This window comes from Malaclemys terrapin, chromosome 7, assembly GCF_027887155.1.
Source record: "Malaclemys terrapin pileata isolate rMalTer1 chromosome 7, rMalTer1.hap1, whole genome shotgun sequence".
Lineage (NCBI taxonomy): Eukaryota > Metazoa > Chordata > Testudines > Emydidae > Malaclemys > Malaclemys terrapin.
Window position 1 is genome coordinate 122309962 of NC_071511.1, and position 19665 is coordinate 122329626.

Genomic DNA, 19665 nt, shown 5'->3' on the forward strand with positions numbered 1-19665 from the left:
TGAGGTCTCTTTCAACCCTAATCTTCTATGACTCTATTATTCTAGCCCTGGCTCATGGGTTAATTTGCTGCATGACCTTAGGCAAGACACTTTGCCTCTCCTTGACTTAACTTCCCCATCAGTAAATCAGGGCTATTGATACTGATCACGTTTGTAATGGGCTGTGAGATCCTTAGCTGAAAGGTGCGTCCTAAAAGTCAATGCCATTGGTCTGGATTTATTAGGGAAGGTAGCTGAAGCACCAGTACGGCTGGGATATTCAAGACAAGCTTGGCTCAGGCTTTAGTGGCAGTGAATAGTTCCATCCAGATGCAGGAGGTCAGAATGGATAACCCAATGCACACCTCCCATCTAATATAAATCTATTCCATACCCTGCTGCTGCTGACCCAGTCACTAACAGACCCTGGTAAACTGTTTTTAATTTCCTTTATCCTGTTCGGTCTATGACAAGGGAAATCAGCACCAATGACTTTTCAAGTTAAATGGGGAACCCAAGGCAAAATTCCTGTATTGGTTACATCACGGCAATGGAATAGATGCACTGGCTTTCTGGATGGGAAGCGCCACTGATGGTTCTAGTTGCCTGTGATGCAGATGGAACCCTCCACTTCAAGATGAAATAAAAGAGGGAGATAAATAATCTAATAAAGGAGGGGGCACAATGGATGCTGGGCTTCACACGATTGCTGTCTTGACAAATGCCTCACTGGAACTCACCAGCCTTTGTAGGAGCTGTTGCTGCACCTTGGCCAGCTCCTTGATGAACTCCTGGAACTTGTTTAATGCATGGTTATGGTGAGTCCACCTGACACAAATATAAGGCAAAGCAGGCCTTGAATGTGCACAAACTATGGCAGGGAGAGGGGGAGAGAGAAAGATAAGGCAGCGTCACATGATGCCAGTTCCCCAGCAGAACACAGAAGTATTCACATTTTCCCTACCCTGTCAGGGTAAAGACATTTGCAGCCAGAGTGTGCCTGCCCCTTATGTGGGTGCAAAATAAAGTTGAAGGAGGGAGTAAAGAGCCTTCCCCGCCATGTTCCTCAGGCAAGGGCCATCCAGAAATGCATTCCCTCTGGTAAAATGAGGCACAGGTGAAATCCCTCCTCCTGGGGCACTGTGACCCTGCCCTCAGTTCAGAGGTGTGCCCATTTGACACAGTCCAGTTCTTAGTCCCATTATGCATACTATCAAAACTCTTGTTTTGCCATTGACCCTAGATTTGCCCCTCAGTCCTTGCACGATGATCAATATCTCCTCTCTCCTGTGGCCAGAGCATGAGAGACAGTCAGTAGTGAGGTGATCAGTGTCTGCTCAGAGCATGAATTGATACCTTATCAGCCTACTGCTACCAGTAGTTTGAACCCTTTGGTTGGCATTGAACCAATTGCCTGAATTTTTGCTAAGTCATTGTTGCTGTCTAGTTATCTAACTTTACTCCAAGGAGTGGTATGTATGATCAGGGAGTGGCGTGTACTGTCCAGGCATGTGGTGCACAAGACAAACACAACCCATGCACCTCCTGTTTCTTGCCAACAGTAGAGGCAAGAAACCTCTACAGTACTTACCCTGGAGATTCTCAAACACCTAAGGCCCCAGCTACCAAAATTAATTTCTTAGGGGACGTTTCTGTTTCCCTCCGAGTGCCCTTATTTACCACATCTACCTCTGACAGGGCAAGTGTTATCTCCTTTGGTTATGGAAGTAGTGACTCATTTGAATAATCTGGTGGAGCGGGATGCAAGGAGGAGGGGTTCAGTAAGTGAGGAGGACACAGGCAGTCTGGTGAACCATAGCTGGTAAGCCAAAGGAGGACAGGCAGGATCCTTATACACAATGCAACACCAATAAATCTGCACCTGATAATATCCTCTGTCCACATGCGTTGATGACCGCACCCAACACTGGCCCCCCCGGGAATTTAGTATGGTATGTGACAGATCTCATAAGCTGGGGGCTAGCTGAGCCATTTTAGGCTCGGGTCTGAACACTAAAACAACTCCCTGGAACCTGATCATCAACTCTGAATAGAGTGAGTACAGCTCCTTGTCCTGCCCAGGTATTATACAATTTACTGAGTGATCTGTATGGACAGTATCATGGCACTTTTGGCAAGGTACAATTTTGCCCTACTGTCCTTGGGTAGAATTTCCACTGTCTCTCCCCCCCTGTTGTGTAGTGTCCTCGGGGCTCTTCCTTGGTGCCCTCGACCACAAAGACCACTCCATTACAATGGTGTTTGGCATAAAGTTTTAATACACTGTAGGATGAAAAGGCCCATTGTGTCATATATAAAGGGTTCACCTACATACAGAGCAGAAGGACAACATAGTGAAGAATTTGTCTACAAGGCAGGAGCAGTCTGAGTCCATGCCAAGTGCAGGGACAGAATTCAGGCCAAATGCCCAATATGATGTAAAAATATTAAGCGGTTGGCATTAGTCTTACCAGTTAACCTGCCTTAACTGTTAACCCCTGGGCCGGCTGGCTCCGGCCCCAGATGCTCCAGCCCCGGCCAGAGCGGCCCTGGCCCCAGCTGCGCCATTTTAAATACCATTTAAAAAGTGACATCCCTAATGCCCGATCTGGATAATGATTAATTCCAGGGTTTGGACAGTACATGTATAAATTGTATAGCTCAGCGTGACATTGCAATAACCATCAGTTCATGTTCATTTTCACTGTGGATGGCAAAGGAATGTTTCTGGCGCCTAATCTGACTCATATCTAGGAATGAGGTCACACACACCGAAATAGTTCCATCTGGTACATAATGCAGTAACTCCTCTGCTTAGCAACACTTATCACATCACCCCAGTGCTCTGCTCTCTACTCCCACTGAATAAAATCCAATCTAGGGTCTCTGTCCTGATATTCAGAGCGGTCCATGGGATTGGTCACTGTTATCCTCTGTAGCCACAGAGGCAATGACCTCCCAGGACACCCACTGTTTCATAGAAAAAAATAAACTGTTGACCAATAGCAGGAGGCTTCTCAGGCAGGTGAGAGAACTTTCAAAGGAGCTCGACATAGACCAGTGGTTCTCAAACTTTTGTACGTGACCCCTTTCACAATGCAAGACTCTGAGTGCGACCCCCCCCTTATAAATTAAAAACACTTTTAAAGTTGTTTAACACTATTATAAATGATGCAGGTGAAGCGGGGTTTAGGGTGGAGGCTGACAGCTTGCAACCCCCCACGTAATAACCTCACGACCCCCTGAGGGGTCACGGACAGCCCCCCAGTTTGAGAACCCCTGACCTAGACAGTGGGATGTTCTTAAGAATGGCCACAGGGCACACCACTTCAGAACTAAATAAAAAAAACTCATTTTGATCTAACAATAAATCTCCTCAAGAAGCTCTTCACATACACAGAGGCACAACACACTGTTCATGATTTATCATTATCTCTTGTTCACTTGCTATATTTTAAAACAAAACTTATGAAGTGAATACATGCAATCTCATGATTCCAGCATGGTCATCCTCATCTTTCCACCATGTTCTTCCACCATCAGCCACCCCTTGTTCCTATTTGGATTGTAAGTTCTTTGGGACATGGAACTTACGCTGTTCGCTGAGCATTCTGAGTGCCAGTCACACAGCACTGTAGGCAAGGTAGAGATTTGACCTGCTGTCAATGGCCAGAATTTGCACTCTTTCCAATGTCCTGTGTGCACCTCCTACAGTAGGCCCTCAGTCTTGTTTGGGGTGCCTCAGTGCAGGCACAGCACAGATCATTAATAATAATAATACATACACACAAACATCAAAAACCCTATAAACTAACCACTCTACTTCTGCGAAAGAAAAAAAGATTGTTATTGATACTTCTGACAAAATACTACAATGATGAAAGCCACATAAATAGGTAGATAAAGATTGCAAATCTGTCTATCCATCTAGTGGTTCATTTTTTCAGCAGCTATCTTTGTTTGAAACATTAGAATCACCACCACATTTTTCCAAACAAAATTCCCCTAGATAAAGTATCTCACTAAAGGAGAATGTTTTAAGAGAACTGATGTAATTATCTTTCTAGATGAAAGGCACGCTAAATACTTCTCTGAATCAGAAAGGAAGCAGCAAGTGTGCATGTGCCTGCTTGGAACAATAATCAACAGTGTTGGAGGAGAAAAAGTCACTTCTGCACACTGGAGCTATCCTCTTTCTGGAGGAAGCAAGAAAATATTAGCAGTGGGTAAGAATTAATTAGCCAGCTTATAGTGCAGGTGGATGGTGCAATGTGGATTACAAAGATACTTCCTTCAAACTGCAGTGAATGCTGCCCGAGTAAGGACTGCAGGATCAGCCTCAAAGTCACTTTTTGATTGACTTATTGCTAAAGTTCTGGGAAGGGTCCCCCCTCCCCACAATTGCTAACCTAGTACATGGGCCTCGCTGTATAGTCAGCAAGAAAATAGGGAAAGAAATAGGGTTATATCTTTGGGCCAAATCATTATGCATCACATTCATGATACATAACTGACTGCTAGTAATCACTGAGCTCCAGCATGAAAAAAAAATGCATCACCCTCAGTACACAGGAGGGCTGGAGGAAAGGGGGGGCTGGGGAAGGTGGGGGAAGGACAGGGGTAGAGGCGTTTGATACCAGACAGGAGTGAGGGCAGAGGTAAGCTGGGGTTGATACTAGATGGGCATTGAGGTGGGGGTTGATTGATACCAGTGATGTTGAGGTGGTTTAGGTGGGTGGCTTTGCTATCAGGTTGTTGCTGAGGAGGGGATAGTTGATGGCTGGTAAAGGTGAGGGCCAGTGGGGTTGCTATCAGATGGGTGGTAAGGTGGGTGGTAGAGATTGTGGGGGGGGGGGGTTGATATTACAGCCCAGAGGAGACCAGATTATTACATATCACAGAGAAAGAATAGGAGGGACCAAAGTGCACCATTGTTCAAGGCCCTTGCAACAGCCAGAAAATGAATAAGTGAGATATAGCTAGATAATTCTGGCAAAAGACCTGCACCCACACACAGAGCCGGATTAACTCTCCCGTGGGCCCAGGACTATTAGATTTTGTGGGGCCCCTGGGGGTTTGGAGTGGGGGAGTGGGCTCAGGGCTGGGGTGCGGGAGGGAGTGCAGATCCAGCGGGGGGGGGGGGAGGGGCAGGGATGGGACAGGGGGCTGGGGTGACCTCTGGCAGCTCCTGGTTGGTGGCCCAGCAGGGCTAAGGCAGGATCCCTGCTTACCCTGCTCCCCGAGGTGGCCGCCATATCCTGTCCCTAGGCAGGGGGGCCAGACCACTCTGCGCGGTGCATGCTGCCCGTGCCCGCGGGCGCCACCCCCCGCAGCTCCCATTGGCCATAGTACCTGACCAATGGGAGCTGTGGAAGTGTGCAGAGATTCCCTGAACGCCCCTCGCCTAGCAGCCACTGGGGCACATCAGCAAGCCGGCGCTCACAGCTCTAGTCCTCCGGAGGGGGCACCGAGGCTCGGGGACCAGTGTCCAGCCCGTGGCATGGAGACTTGCCGCGGGCCAGATGAAAAGAAGCAGCAGGCCACATCCGGCGCACAGGCCTGCAGGGCCCCTCTTAGCCCGAGGGGCTGCAGTCCCTAAAGCCCCTGCATTAAATCCAGCCCTGCCCACATGCTGCAGAGGAAGGCCAAAAACCTCCAAGCTCACTGCCAGTCTGACTTGGGGGGGAAAATTCCTTCCCAACCCAACATATGGTGATGAATTAGACTCAGAGCACGTGAGCAAGAACCAGCCAGCCAAACAACCAAGAGACAGAATGCTCGGTGCCACCTCAGAGCACTGGCCCACCCTCTTCCATGAACCATCTCCAGCTACCACCATCTCTGATGCTTCAAAGGAAAGAGATTAAAAACAACAACAACAACAACAAAAAAACCCACCACAACCCAGAATACACTTAGGGATGGGGGGGAATCCTTTCCTTATCCTTGCAGGTGGCTGGTAGTAGCCCTGAGGCATGAGCTTTTAGGAAGATATAAACTAGAAGTGAGCCCTAGCACTGCTAAGCCCTGCCCCCTCCCATCACAAGCAATCATACAATTGCATTCATACTTTTGTCCAGCTCGCTCTTAAAACTAATTTAAGTTGTTTGCCCTCACAACTTCTATTGGGAGGCAGATCCTGAACCTCACTCCTTTGAAGGTTAGAGGATTTACTGAGGCACGTGGGGCAAAGTATTCATTTAGATGTTAGGCCATACCTATCGCCGACCGAGGAGCCCGAGGACCAGCGGCCAAAGCCTAGGCCAGCCACGCCTTGGCAGGCCGCCTGGATCGAGGAGCTCCAAGCGGCAGCTTCCTTCGCAGAAGTCGACTCGCTCGTCGACAGGCTCACCCGCGAGCTGTCCGCGGAGATTGCCTTCAGGAGGACACCGAACCAGGAGACCACCCGGCCTGCCCCCGGACGGCCCGCCCCGAACCGTGACAACAACCCCAGGGGAGCTGGAAGGAGGAACACCGGCCGCCGTTTCGACCCGGCAGCGGCGTCAAGGATCCAGAAGCTGTACCGTACGAACCGCCTCAAGGCCGTGAGAGAGGTCCTCGACGGGCCCCCGTCGTACTGCACGATCCCGCCCGAGCGCCTCTACAACTACTTCCTCGGAGTGTTCGGCGGCGTGCCCAGGAACGACGCGCAGCGCCCGGAGTGCCTCCGCCCCCTGCCCCGCATTCCCGACGCGGATGGTCTGGAGGCCGACTTCACTCTATTGGGAGGCGGATCCTGAACCTCACTCCTTTGAAGGTTAGAGGATTTACTGAGGCACGTGGGGCAAAGTATTCATTTAGATGTTAGGCCATACCTATATTTATCTTTAATCTCCTTCCCCAGTTGGACTCCATAGCAGCCCAAATATCCTTCCTTATTCACTTTTTATTTATATAACTAACAAACCATTTTATTATTCAGTTTCCTTAGCAACAGTTGATTCAGCTTGACTTTTAGCAATTCTAACGTTAGTCCTACATTTTCTAACCTCCAATATGTAGCTTTCTTTGCTGTTTCATTTAATTCCCTATAGGCTCTTCCTCATTCCCAGTAGGATCTCTGGTTACTCCTACTAACCTTTTTGAGGTGGTTATTCATCCAGTTGGATCTCGTGCCTTTCCCAACAAGTTTTTTTCCTTGCTTGGATTGCAAATTTCCATTTTTGTATAGTTGATTTGAAGACATTCCAAGCCTCCTATGTATTTATTTTCTTGAGCTCTTCATCATGGTTGATATTTTTAATTAATTCCCTTGGTTTCCCAAAGGCTGCCCTTTTCAAATAAAAAACAAACAAACACAGAAAATCAAGTTTTGATTATTCTTCCATTTAATTTAAATTGAATCAACTCATGATCACTTAATCCAAGATTATTTCCTATAAACAGATCTTTTATGATGGCCTCACTACTTACCAACACCAGGTCTAACTTGCATCATTTCTCATTGATTTGGCGATGATTTGAAGAAAACTTATCACATCCAGCAATCACAGGGCCCTACCACTATAATGTGCTGTGAAGTTAAAAGAACAGGAGTACTTGTGGCACCTTAGAGACTAACAAATTTATTAGAGCATAAGCTTTCGTGGACTACAGCCCACTTTTTCGGATGCATATGCTCTAATAAATTTGTTAGTCTCTAAGGTGCCACAAGTACTCCTGTTCTTTTTGCGGATACAGATTAACACGGCTGCTACTCTGAAACCTGTGAAGTTAAAGTCTCCCATTATGGCACAATTCCCCTAGTATTCATTGCTCTAATATTATTATCGCATTCTCTAGCTATACCCAAGTGGGATCCTGGGGGTCTATAGCAGACCTCCATCCCCATAGACCCTCTTTTACAATCAAAAGTGATTTTGACCCAAACTGGTTCTGTTTTGTCCACACTATCACCTCCTTATTTCTCAGCTCTGCTGCTATGCAAAGCTACCCTGCCCCCATAGGAGTGGCTGGTAGAGAAGAGGGCAGATGTTGGGATCAAGTGCCAGGCAGGGAATAAAGGACAAAGACCCAGAGCTCTAAGCCCCACAGTAGAAAACCCCAACAGCCTCCACCTCCCTCTCTCAATACTGCACTGGCCCTTTAAATGCCAACCCGTCGCTCATTGGCTAAATTCTTATCGCCGGCGGCAACCAATCAGCTGCATGTTCGGAGGCCGGCGTGCGGGGAAGCACCGCAATAGCCAATGGCAGAGGCTGTTCTTGTTCCTAGGAGACCGATGTAAACGGCGCGGCCGCGGAGCCGGTGCGGCCGGGGTTGGGGGCGATGGAGTCGGACGCGGAGAATGGGGAGGAGTCGGACAACGGCCGCCGCCGCGCCAGGGGCGCCGAGCTGGAAATGAGGTGGGGGGAGGCCGCTCCTAGCCCGCCCTGACCGCTCCGGTAGCCGCCTGTGCCCCGCCCAGCCCCCGCGTCACTCTCATGTGCCTCCCTGTGCCCCGCCCCTTAACCCCATTGCCCCGCCCAGCCCCCTTAACCCCATGTACCTCCCTGTGCCCCGCCCCTTAACCCCATTGCCCCGCCCAGCCCCCCTAACCCCATGTACCTCCCTCAGCCGCCTGTGCCCCGCCCCTTAACCCCATTGCCCCGCCCAGCCCCCCTAACCCCATGTACCTCCCTCAGCCGCCTGTGCCCCGCCCCTTAACCCCATTGCCCCGCCCAGCCCCCCTTCACTCTCATGTGCCTCCCATTGCCCCGCCCCTTAACCCCATGGCCCCGCCCAGCCCCCCTAACCCCATGTACCTCCCTCAGCCGCCTGTGCCCCGCCCCTTAACCCCATTGCCCCGCCCAGCCCCCCTAACCCCATGTACCTCCCTGTGCCCCGCCCCTTAACCCCATTGCCCCGCCCAGCCCCCTTAACCCCATGTACCTCCCTGTGCCCCGCCCCTTAACCCCATTGCCCCGCCCAGCCCCCCTAACCCCATGTACCTCCCTCAGCCGCCTGTGCCCCGCCCCTTAACCCCATTGCCCCGCCCAGCCCCCCTTCACTCTCATGTGCCTCCCATTGCCCCGCCCCTTAACCCCATGGCCCCGCCCAGCCCCCTTAACCCCATGTACCTCCCTGAGCCGCCTGTGCCCCGCCCCTTAACCCCATTGCCCCGCCCAGCCCCCTTAACCCCATGTACCTCCCTCAGCCGCCTGTGCCCCGCCCCTTAACCCCATTGCCCCGCCCAGCCCCCCTTCACTCTCATGTGCCTCCCATTGCCCCGCCCCTTAACCCCATTGCCCCGCCCAGCCCCCTTAACCCCATGTACCTCCCTGAGCCGCCTGTGCCCCGCCCCTTAACCCCATTGCCCCGCCCAGCCCCCTTAACCCCATGTACCTCCCTCAGCCGCCTGTGCCCCGCCCCTTAACCCCATTGCCCCGCCCAGCCCCCCTAACCCCATGTGCCTCCCTGTGCCCCGCCCCTTAACCCCATTGCCCCGCCCAGCCCCCCTAACCCCATGTACCTCCCTGTGCCCCGCCCCTTAACCCCATTGCCCCGCCCAGCCCCCCTAACCCCATGTACCTCCCTGTGCCCCGCCCCTTAACCCCATTGCCCCGCCCAGCCCCCCTAACCCCATGTACCTCCCTGTGCCCCGCCCCTTAACCCCATTGCCCCGCCCAGCCCCCCTAACCCCATGTACCTCCCTGTGCCCCGCCCCTTAACCCCATTGCCCTGCCCAGCCCCCCTAACCCCATGTACCTCCCTGAGCCGCCTGTGCCCCGCCCCTTAACCCCATTGCCCTGCCCAGCCCCCCTTAACCCCATGTACCTCCCTGAGCCGCCTGTGCCCCGCCCCTTAACCCCATTGCCCCGCCCAGCCCCCCTTCACTCTCATGTGCCTCCCTGTGCCCCGCCCCTTAACCCCATTGCCCCACCCAGCCCCCCTAACCCCATGTACCTCCCTGAGCCGCCTGTGCCCCGCCCCTTAACCCCATTGCCCTGCCCAGCCCCCCTAACCCCATGTACCTCCCTGAGCCGCCTGTGCCCCGCCCCTTAACCCCATTGCCCTGCCCAGCCCCCCCTTAACCCCATGTACCTCCCTGAGCTGCCTGTGCCCCGCCCCCTTAACCCCATTGCCCTGCCCAGCCCCCCCTTAACCCCATGTACCTCCCTGAGCTGCCTGTGCCCCGCCCCCTTAACCCCATTGCCCTGCCCAGCCCCCCCTTAACCCCATGTACCTCCCTGTGCCCCGCCCCTTAACCCCATTGCCCCGCCCAGCCCCCCTAACCCCATGTACCTCCCTGTGCCCCGCCCCTTAACCCCATTGCCCCACCCAGCCCCCTTAACCCCATGTACCTCCCTGTGCCCCGCCCCTTAACCCCATTGCCCCGCCCAGCCCCCCTAACCCCATGTACCTCCCTGTGCCCCGCCCCTTAACCCCATTGCCCTGCCCAGCCCCCCTAACCCCATGTACCTCCCTGAGCCGCCTGTGCCCCGCCCCTTAACCCCATTGCCCTGCCCAGCCCCCCTTAACCCCATGTACCTCCCTGAGCCGCCTGTGCCCCGCCCCTTAACCCCATTGCCCCGCCCAGCCCCCCTTCACTCTCATGTGCCTCCCTGTGCCCCGCCCCTTAACCCCATTGCCCCACCCAGCCCCCCTAACCCCATGTACCTCCCTGAGCCGCCTGTGCCCCGCCCCTTAACCCCATTGCCCTGCCCAGCCCCCCTAACCCCATGTACCTCCCTGTGCCCCGCCCCTTAACCCCATTGCCCTGCCCAGCCCCCCCTTAACCCCATGTACCTCCCTGAGCCGCCTGTGCCCCGCCCCTTAACCCCATTGCCCTGCCCAGCCCCCCTTAACCCCATGTACCTCCCTGAGCTGCCTGTGCCCCGCCCCTTAACCCCATTGCCCTGACAGCCCCCCTTAACCCCATGTACCTCCCTGAGCCGCCTGTGCCCCGCCCCTTAACCCCATTGCCCTGCCCAGCCCCCCTTAACCCCATGTACCTCCCTGAGCTGCCTGTGCCCCGCCCCCTTAACCCCATTGCCCTGCCCAGCCCCCCCTTAACCCCATGTACCTCCCTGTGCCCCGCCCCTTAACCCCATTGCCCCGCCCAGCCCCCCCTTAACCCCATGTACCTCCCTGAGCCGCCTGTGCCCCGCCCCTTAACCCCATTGCCCCGCCCAGCCCCCCTAACCCCATGTACCTCCCTGAGCCGCCTGTGCCCCGCCCCCTTAACCCCATTGCCCTGCCCAGCCCCCCTTAACCCTATGTACCTCCCTGAGCCGCCTGTGCCCCGCCCCTTAACCCCATTGCCCTGCCCAGCCCCCCCTTAACTCTCATGTGCCTCCCTGAGCTGCCTGTGCCCTGTCCCTAACCTCCCCTTAACTCCCATGTGCCCCACCCCCAGCTACACTATTAACCTCCATGTGCCCTACTCTTGGTATCCCCAACCTCCATGTGCCCTCACCCCTAGCCCCCATTCATGCCTATGTGCTCCACCCTGAGTCCCTCAGCACCCCCATTCACCCCATGTGCCCTGTCCCTGGGCTCCTTAGCCCCCTATTAGCCCTGTCTTCAGCCCCACCCATTAACCCCGTGTGCCCCACACCTGTATTAACTCCTAGGTGTTCTGCCCTCAGCCCCCATTGACCTCCATGTGCCCAGCCCCCATCAGCCCACATGTACCATGCCTCCCGAGTTCCCCATTAATCCCCATGTAGCCTGCCCCCAAGCCTCTCATCCCTACTCCATTAACCACTTTGTATCCCGCTCCTCAGCTCCACCCCAGGCATTAACTTCCTGTAACCTGCCCCTGAGCCTCTCAGCCCCACACCACTGATCCTGCTTCCGAGCCCCTCATCTCTCTTGTTAACCACATGTACCCCACCCCTGAGCCCCCCATTAGTCCCTATATACCCAATCCCTTCAGCCCTTCCCCATTAAACCTCAAGTACCCCACCCCTGAGACCCTCTTCATTAACCCCCATATACCTCAAGCCCTTCTAACCCCATTAACGCCGACTACCCAAAGCTCAACCCCCATTAACCCCCTGTCCTATACATAACTCCCATGTGCCCCACTCCTCCCACATTCCCTGGAGCCACAGCCCATTAACCCCCATGTACTTCACCCCTCAGAGCCTGCCACCCCACCCTCAGCTCCTATCTCACCTGCTGACCTCCCCATCCCTGAACCCACATACTCAATCAGTTCCCCTCTTCCTGGCTCTGCCAGTCCCTTAATTTGAAGATCAGAGATTTGGGATTTTTTGATCTCCACAGACACTACAATTGTCCCACCTATGTGCAATGAAAATCTTCTTCCTCTCAAAGCATATGACAGTCCCACAACATCCTTTTTGGCCTTGTGCAAAAATGAGTTACAGTCAAATTAATCTATTGCACGTGTATATTGGTTGAGATATCCAAGGGGATTTACACACATTTTTCTGTTTCATTTAATGGAAAATAAGTGTTTAAAACACCTTTCCTGTTTTGAGTATCTCAGCCATTGTGTCTACCACTACTGATATTTGGAAGCAGAGCCTGCAGTTAGCTGCAGCGCTTATTGGAAGAGATAATCATTTAACCCTTTATCATCTTCTCTCTCAAAAGCCTCACATTGCAGCCACAAGCCTTCTGATCCTCAAATAGTAATATTCCTCTGTCTCTGAAGCTGGCCAGTGCTGTTCCCATCTTCAGTCTGAGGAGATCACTCAAGAGACTTGAGGTGATCTCTAAAGCTGGGTGGGAATGGGATTTTCCAATTCACGGAGAAGTCTGTGATTTTGAATTTTTTTCCTATTCTGAACTGGAATGAAAAAAAAAAAATTGAAAATTTCTATGAAACAAGGTTTAAATAAAATTGAAATAGTTTGCTCCAATTTTGACTTGTTTTATATTATATAATATTTTATTATATAAAATAAAAAAATCAAATGAGAAGTAGTTTTGAAATGGAACATCAAAATGGAAAAATCTTATCAGAACCCTCCTTTCCATTTTTTTTTTTCAAAAATAACATTTTTTGGAAAACAGCATGTTGCCATGAAACGTTTCGCTTTTGCTGAATCTGCATTTCCTGGCAGAAAACCATTTCATCAGAAAATTTCTGACCAGCTCTGTCACCTCCCTCCACTGAAATTGAGCTTGTTTGCAGATTGTGACCGGAATTTGGCAATTTGCAGACTGGTCTGATTGTGAAACGGCTTATGTTACTTGTAGGTTCTGTAAGAATAACTTGCACTGCCATCATAGTGACTTTGTGCCTGCATATATGTTTGAGACTCTTTTTCTGTGCACAGACATCAAGATGTTCTTTCTGATCACTGGTCCAGAACCAGTGCTGGGTAAAAGTGAGTTACTGGTCCTCTGAGCATTCATACAGGTCTGCCCTGGCTGGCCGTAAATCTGGTGCATCTGTAGAGGGCTAAGGAAAAAGCTTGCCAGTTTAACTTCTCTTCTCTGATGCCATGGTGCTCAGCTGATCTGTGAGCATCTGTTGATCCCCCAGGGAAGCACAAATGAACACCCCCAAGCTTCTCAAGGAGCAGGTAGCCCTCTGGTGAGTGAGACAGAGAGTAAGAGAAAGCCATCATGCGGGGAAGGGGAGGAGAGCCCTCCGCCCAAAAGAAACACTACAGAAAAAGAAAACAGAAAGTAGAAAAATTCACAGACGTGATAAGAGAAAAGACCATGGCCTTGTCTACACTACAAAATTAAGTCAACCTAAGTTAGACATACAGCCACCACAGTAATTACTGCAGTAATTAATGTCCACACTATGCCCCCTCTGGTGGTGGTGCTCGTCCTCATCAGGAGCGCTTCCACTGACTTAACTGTGTGGGGCGTAGTGAGGCACTGACAACTGGAGCCTCCCAACCCGCCCTGATGCCGACAGCCGGAGCTGTGAGCCCCATCGCAGCCAACAGGCGATGTAAGTAATGCAGTGGACACTGCATTGCCCTAACTACGTGGACCTAAGTGCTACACCTCTTGTGGAGGTGGAGTTATTAGGTCAGCGTAGTGGGCAATTTATATCGGTGGGAGCAATGTTGTGGTGTAGACTCCTACAGTTAGATCAGCATAAGCTGCCTTACGTTGACCTAACCCTGTAGTGTAGACCAAGTCTCAGAAAAGGACAGAAGACAGGGAGAGATTAGAGACAGAAGAAAGAAGAGAAGGTGCTAACTGTGGAAGGTACAACACAAAGGGTTAATGGACAGTGAGGGAACCCTTCTGCCAACCTATCACAAACCTTGTGACAAAACAAGGTTGAAGATCACAAGTATAAGGTGTGTATTTCTAGCTTTAGTACAGCGCTACCCAAACTTTTAAAGGTTTTAAAGCACACACCCTTCAGGAAAATGAAACCAATTCTATCCTCTTTGTAAACCTAACCTGTTGCTAAAGGCCTACCTATCTTAATGTATGCATCTTCCCTGCCTCCAACCTGTGAAATACTTTACATGTCTATACTGTTAACTATAGTTGGCATTTGAGTTAGCATGCATTGAAATCAGTGGGGCAGTAGAGCTATTGTCTCAAGTTGTCTAACTGTATAGCTGTAAGAGCAAGTCCTCTAGTGGAGATGCAGCTGATACCAGTAAAAAGAGTCCTGACTTTCCCTGCAGGAGCAGTCCTAGCCATTTTGCTGGCCACAGCAGGAAACATTTTTGCCCCAAGAGGCCAAGACAAAACAGCCCCCGAAGCTGAGTGGCACAGCAGTATGGTGCCACATGGAAGTTGGCACTCAGGGAGACTGCCCTGGTCGCCTGTCCCTAGACTTGGTTCTGCCTCCCTGGGTGACATAAACTATATCAGGAAAGCGACTCCTGTCAGTATAGTTGTGCCTTCGCAAGAGGGGCTGCTAGCATAGCTATGTCAGTTGTGGTGTGATTATTTCCCCCCACACACATTCCTATCCCGTGTAGTCATGCTGGCAAAATTTGCAGTGTAGAGTGGGTCTTAAATTATATTATTTTGGCACCTTTATACTGGCATAACTGCATCTACACTGGGAGCTGTACCATTATAACTATTTCAGTGAAAAATCACACCCTTAATAGAAATGGTTACAAAAGCTGTGTGTGGACCAGGCAGATTTTTTTAAGTGAAATCTGAAACTAGTGAAAAATGTAGACATCTGTCCCAGCTACTCTTGCTAGTCATTTGTGCCTCCCCAAATGGGGCATGCCTCACGCTCTGAGAAGTGCTGCTCTAATGATTCATGATTATGAATCTTGAAACTGTCTCTGGCCCCCCTAGTGGTGGTTTTTTGACATGGGTTCAGGACTGAATATAGCAAGTCCCAGGCCTCAGATCAGTATAATTTCCATTTGCTGCCATCCTCTTGTTTCATATTGTTTTTTTAAATAAAATGTGTTTATGTCCAGTGTTTAATGCTCACTTGTTTTTCCCCAAAGATGGGTTCAGGGATTCACAAACAGGAATGTTGGTTTTGTCAATAACAAGACTATCTGCTACCCCTGTGGCAACTACATCCTTTTTGTTGACATTGAAACAAAGAAGACGACAGTGCTGAAGTGTAAGAATGGCCACGTTGGAGCCTTTGCAGTGAATGGGAACAGTCAAGTGGTGGCTTTTTCAGACCAGAAGCTAAATCCTGTCATCTATATCTACACTTTTCCAGGACTCGTTAAACGGTCAGAAATAAAAGGTAGTGATGGGGGTTTCCCTTCCTCGTTCCTATTCCATTAAAATAAATACTAAATAACCATCTTGTGAAGGGCATTTTGGTAAGAATAGCATCTGAAGAAGTGAGGTTCTTACCCACGAAAGCTTATGCTCCCAGTACTTCTGTTAGTCTCAAAGGTGCCACAGGGCCCTCTGTTGCTTTTTACAGATTCAGACTAACACGGCTACCCCTCTGATACTTGGTAAGAATAGAAACCTCTTAAAATAGCATGGCAGAAAGGTATCTAATGACAGGAGAGATGCAGGGAGTACTATAAAGATCCCTGGACTGCTTTCAAATAAAGACCCAGATCTGCAGCCCTTTGGTCCACTAGAATCCCATTGAATTTGTAAGCGTGGCTAAGAGCTGAATGAGAGGGCAATATTAAGGGCTAATGCTGCATCCGTGGAAGTCAGTGAGATCTTTGCAATGGATTTCAGTGGGAACAGGGACTGACCCTGAGTCAGCAGTGCTGGCAGCTTGATTAAAATACCTTGTATTAATATTGGATCTTTTCCTTCTGAATAAGGCAATTAAAGAAACACACACAAGGATTTTCTCAGTAGGCAAAGAAGTTCTCATTGTATTTGGGTTTTTTAGGGCATCTGCTTCTGAAGAAGTTGGTTTTTAATGTCCTATCTTGATTAGGAAGATTCCATATTTCTTACTCCATAAAAAGAAACATTGGTTTTGCCACTTCTTACCCTGTTTTATTACTGGGTATATTACTCTGGAGTACCATACCTCATGGGCTGAGTTAATCACTTGAAGAATGATGTCTGCCTCTCTATCCTCACAGTGGATTCTTTCAAACTATAGAAATATGAATGGGTCAGCTACATTCTTTAAAATGCAAACATAGCAGGCAAAGGGCAGCCTTTCTCTAGTTAGAGGAGTGTATTTTGCTTAAACCTTAAGACTAAGAGCCTAAAGACTCTTCCTTAAATTTGGTATGCCAGGCACAGACTCAACGAGTTGATAATCATTTAGGAGTAAAAAACACATATATGTACAGCTTGGTTAACAACAACTAAAGGGGAATATGGCAGTAAACATTTAAGGAGTATGAACAGCAAAGCAGGGGTGGAGGATTTTAATGGGATGAAATTAATTAAAAGAAAACATAGGCTGAAGAATAGGAAAAATTTCCTACCAATGAGATTTATTAAATTGGAGCAGTCTCCCAAGGAAAGTGGTGGAAATCCTGTTGTTTGAGACAGCTCAGTTGATTGTCTTGTGGCTAAAGGATTGGAAGTTAGGAAATTTGGTTTATATTATTGCCTATTCCACAGTCTTCCTGTGTGATCTTGAGCAAGTCACCTAACCCTCTATCCCTCTGTTTCCAAATCTGTTCAATGGGGATCTTAATACTTCCCTACTGCAGGGTGTAGCTGGTGAATAAATTAATGTTTGTAAAGCACTTTGAGATCCTTGGAGGGAAAGCACCATAAAAGCAGAAAATATTAATAAAACTAGATGGAAAAGCCCAGGAGAATGTTACATAGGGGGCAGCTGTGTTGGCTTGGCTTGCAGGGGTGAGTGGAGATATACCTATCTCATAGAACTGGAAGGGACCCAGAAAGGTCATCGAATCCAGCCCCCTGCCTTCACTAACAGGACCAAGTACTGATTTTGCCCCAGATGGCTAAGTGGGCCCCTCAAACATTGAACTCACAACCCTGGGTTTAGCAGGCCAAGGCACAAACCACTGAGCTATCTCTTCCCCTCTGCCCCCTGATATATGTGAGGACTATTCCATTTCTAGAATAGAACGAAACAAGCAGTTTTATACCCTATTTTTGTTTTTTCCCTTAAAAACTGTAATGAAAATTCTTTGTATAATCAAATCAAAGTGAATAATCATGGATGGCGCAGAGCATCAAGCTTGTGGTTGTCCAAAGTGTAGCCTAAGGCTAATTACAATCATTGCTATTAATTTTATATTTTAGGGCAGGCACAGCTGGACTACTCTTTACTTGCATTCAGTTACATGGGTCCTTATCTGGCCAGTTACTCTTCAGTCCCAGAATTTGCTCTTTCAATATGGTAAGTATCAGACATGTTCTTTTAATACTGGGTACTTTAGATGAAGGTTTTTGTATGAGCACTCCTTGAGCAGAGCTTCAATTCTCTGACTTGCCAAGAGAAACCAGTCAGGCCAAATGATGCCTTAACTTCCTCCTTCTTCTCTGATCCGCCACTGTCTGCAAACATTCTCTGCCTGAATTGACGTGCATTGAGTAGTGTGGAAAACTTCATATAAGTTTTATTGTTATTTTGCCATAGCTAATTTCCAGACTGTTTTCTTCAAGATTTTACATTTTGATATATTTATAACAGGAAAATAAGCCTTTCCACCACTTAATTATGTGAACAGTCCTGGAAGCTGACTGCAGGGGTAATCGTGAGAGAAAGTTGCCTGCTAGCCAGCGCACAGGACTGGTAGCCAGAAATTGCTGAGTTCTAATGCTGATGCTGACTCTCTCAATGGTCCAAGGCAAGCCATTTAACAACCCCGCTGAGCTACTCCCTCTGTAAAATGGGGATAATGAATCTTAATTACTTCATGGGGCTTATATGAGGATTAATTAGTTAAAGTTTGTAAAGCAGATTGAGGACATAAAATGCTTTGTAAATGCTACGTACACCTCTACCCTGATATAACGCTGTGCTCAGAAGCCAAAAATCTTACCGCATTATAGGTGAAACCATGTTATATCGAACTTGCTTTGATCCGCTGGAGTGCGCAGCCCCACCCCCCCCGGAGCGCTGCTTTACCGCGTTATATCCGAATTCGTGTTATATCGGGTCACAGTATATCGGGGTAGAGGTGTATTTGTTTTCCCATAAAAAGCCTCAGCACTCCAATCAAATCCCTGAGAATTCCCAGTTTCTTTCTCTCTTAAAACACCACCACCCTTGTCACAACTTCCAGCTGAGAACAGGAAAGGGGCTCTAAAGCCCCCGCCACTCTTTCATTGTCCTGAGGGTCACAAGTATCCATGCAATCACCTCACCAGGATCAACTTTCACAGCACTCCCAGCTTTGGAATGAAGAAACCTGGACTAGCACTTGAAGCCAGGCATCTTTCATAGCTGTGCCAAACAGCACTACATGAGGTGCTTGAGCCACTCGGTCGGATTGTTTGCTGCTTCAGTGCCATGAAAAGACATATGGTGAGATTGGTTGAGGATAATGAAAATAGAACTCATGGTTTATTTTTTAAGTTGCTCTTCGTGAGCAACTTAAATCCTGCCTCTACCTTTGTTTCTGGAGTGGTTCCGCTGGTAGTGGAACCTGCGCAGCACAGGGAGGGAGGATCATGGGGCGGGCAGGCAGGCAGGCATGCACAAGGAGTGTCTATCCTGTGTACACCTCAGCTCCAAGAGACCCCTGCCTATACAGGGGCATGTGAGGGGCAAGAAGGCGGCTGCCACCTTGAGTGATTGGTCCATCAGCCCTCACAGAGAGAGCGCCAATCACAACACATCATTTGTGGTGTTCTAGCCAGTCCTTCAGCCACACGCTGGCCAGGCTGCCAGTGGCACTGGATACCCGATTGGCGTAGAGCATCGCACCCCAGAACCTCTGAGCAATCCGCCAGCCTCAGCCTCCCAAGTGGCTGGGATTACAGGCACACACCACCTCACCCAACCCGCTGCAGTAATAATAAATAATAATAATGATTTCTCTATTGAGGACTGAGAAGAGGAGAATAACATTCATCACATACTCTAGCTGTGCGATTCAGCTCAGGATTTAGGCCGAAACATGCTTTACAACAGATAAAGCACGCCAACCAGACAACTGACTCTCTGTCTTGAAGAGCTTACAGTCTAAAAGGCATGAACAATGACCATTCAGAACTGAATTAACATGGTTGGCCCAGTTTATGCCTTGTGTACACTTTAAAAGTTTCACCAGTTTGAAAGATTCTGCCAGTCCAGTAAGATAGGAAATTCCACTGGAAATGGTGGAACCTTTCAAAGTAATGGAACTTTCTAAGGCCATCTCCTTTAAGTTTATTTAATCAGCAAAGTGACCCCAGAATGAATTT

General features: G+C 49.6%; 1 protein-coding gene and 1 long non-coding RNA gene across 5 annotated transcripts in view; one reads left to right on the top strand and one right to left on the bottom strand.

Moving 5' to 3' along the window:
* Nucleotides 1–734: 734 nt before the first annotated feature.
* Nucleotides 735–7633, bottom strand: LOC128841327 (uncharacterized). Its single transcript, XR_008445798.1, has 3 exons — nucleotides 7393–7633; nucleotides 7058–7251; nucleotides 735–850 (listed from the first exon to the last, which is right to left on the bottom strand). It is a non-coding gene; the product is annotated as an uncharacterized LOC128841327 (long non-coding RNA).
* CFAP43 (cilia and flagella associated protein 43) overlaps nucleotides 7632–19665 on the top strand; it is an 88835-nt gene continuing 76801 nt past the window's right edge. For 3 of the 4 annotated variants that reach the window (XM_054036291.1, XM_054036294.1, XM_054036292.1), the window contains exons 1-3: nucleotides 7632–8324; nucleotides 15336–15589; nucleotides 17557–17653. In XM_054036291.1, coding sequence (XP_053892266.1) covers nucleotides 8248–8324; nucleotides 15336–15589; nucleotides 17557–17653 — 428 coding nt within the window. In that variant the 5' untranslated portion in view covers nucleotides 7632–8247. Of the gene's footprint in view, nucleotides 8325–15335; nucleotides 15590–17556; nucleotides 17654–19665 lie in introns of those variants that run through there. The other variant, XM_054036295.1, reaches the window with a different exon arrangement.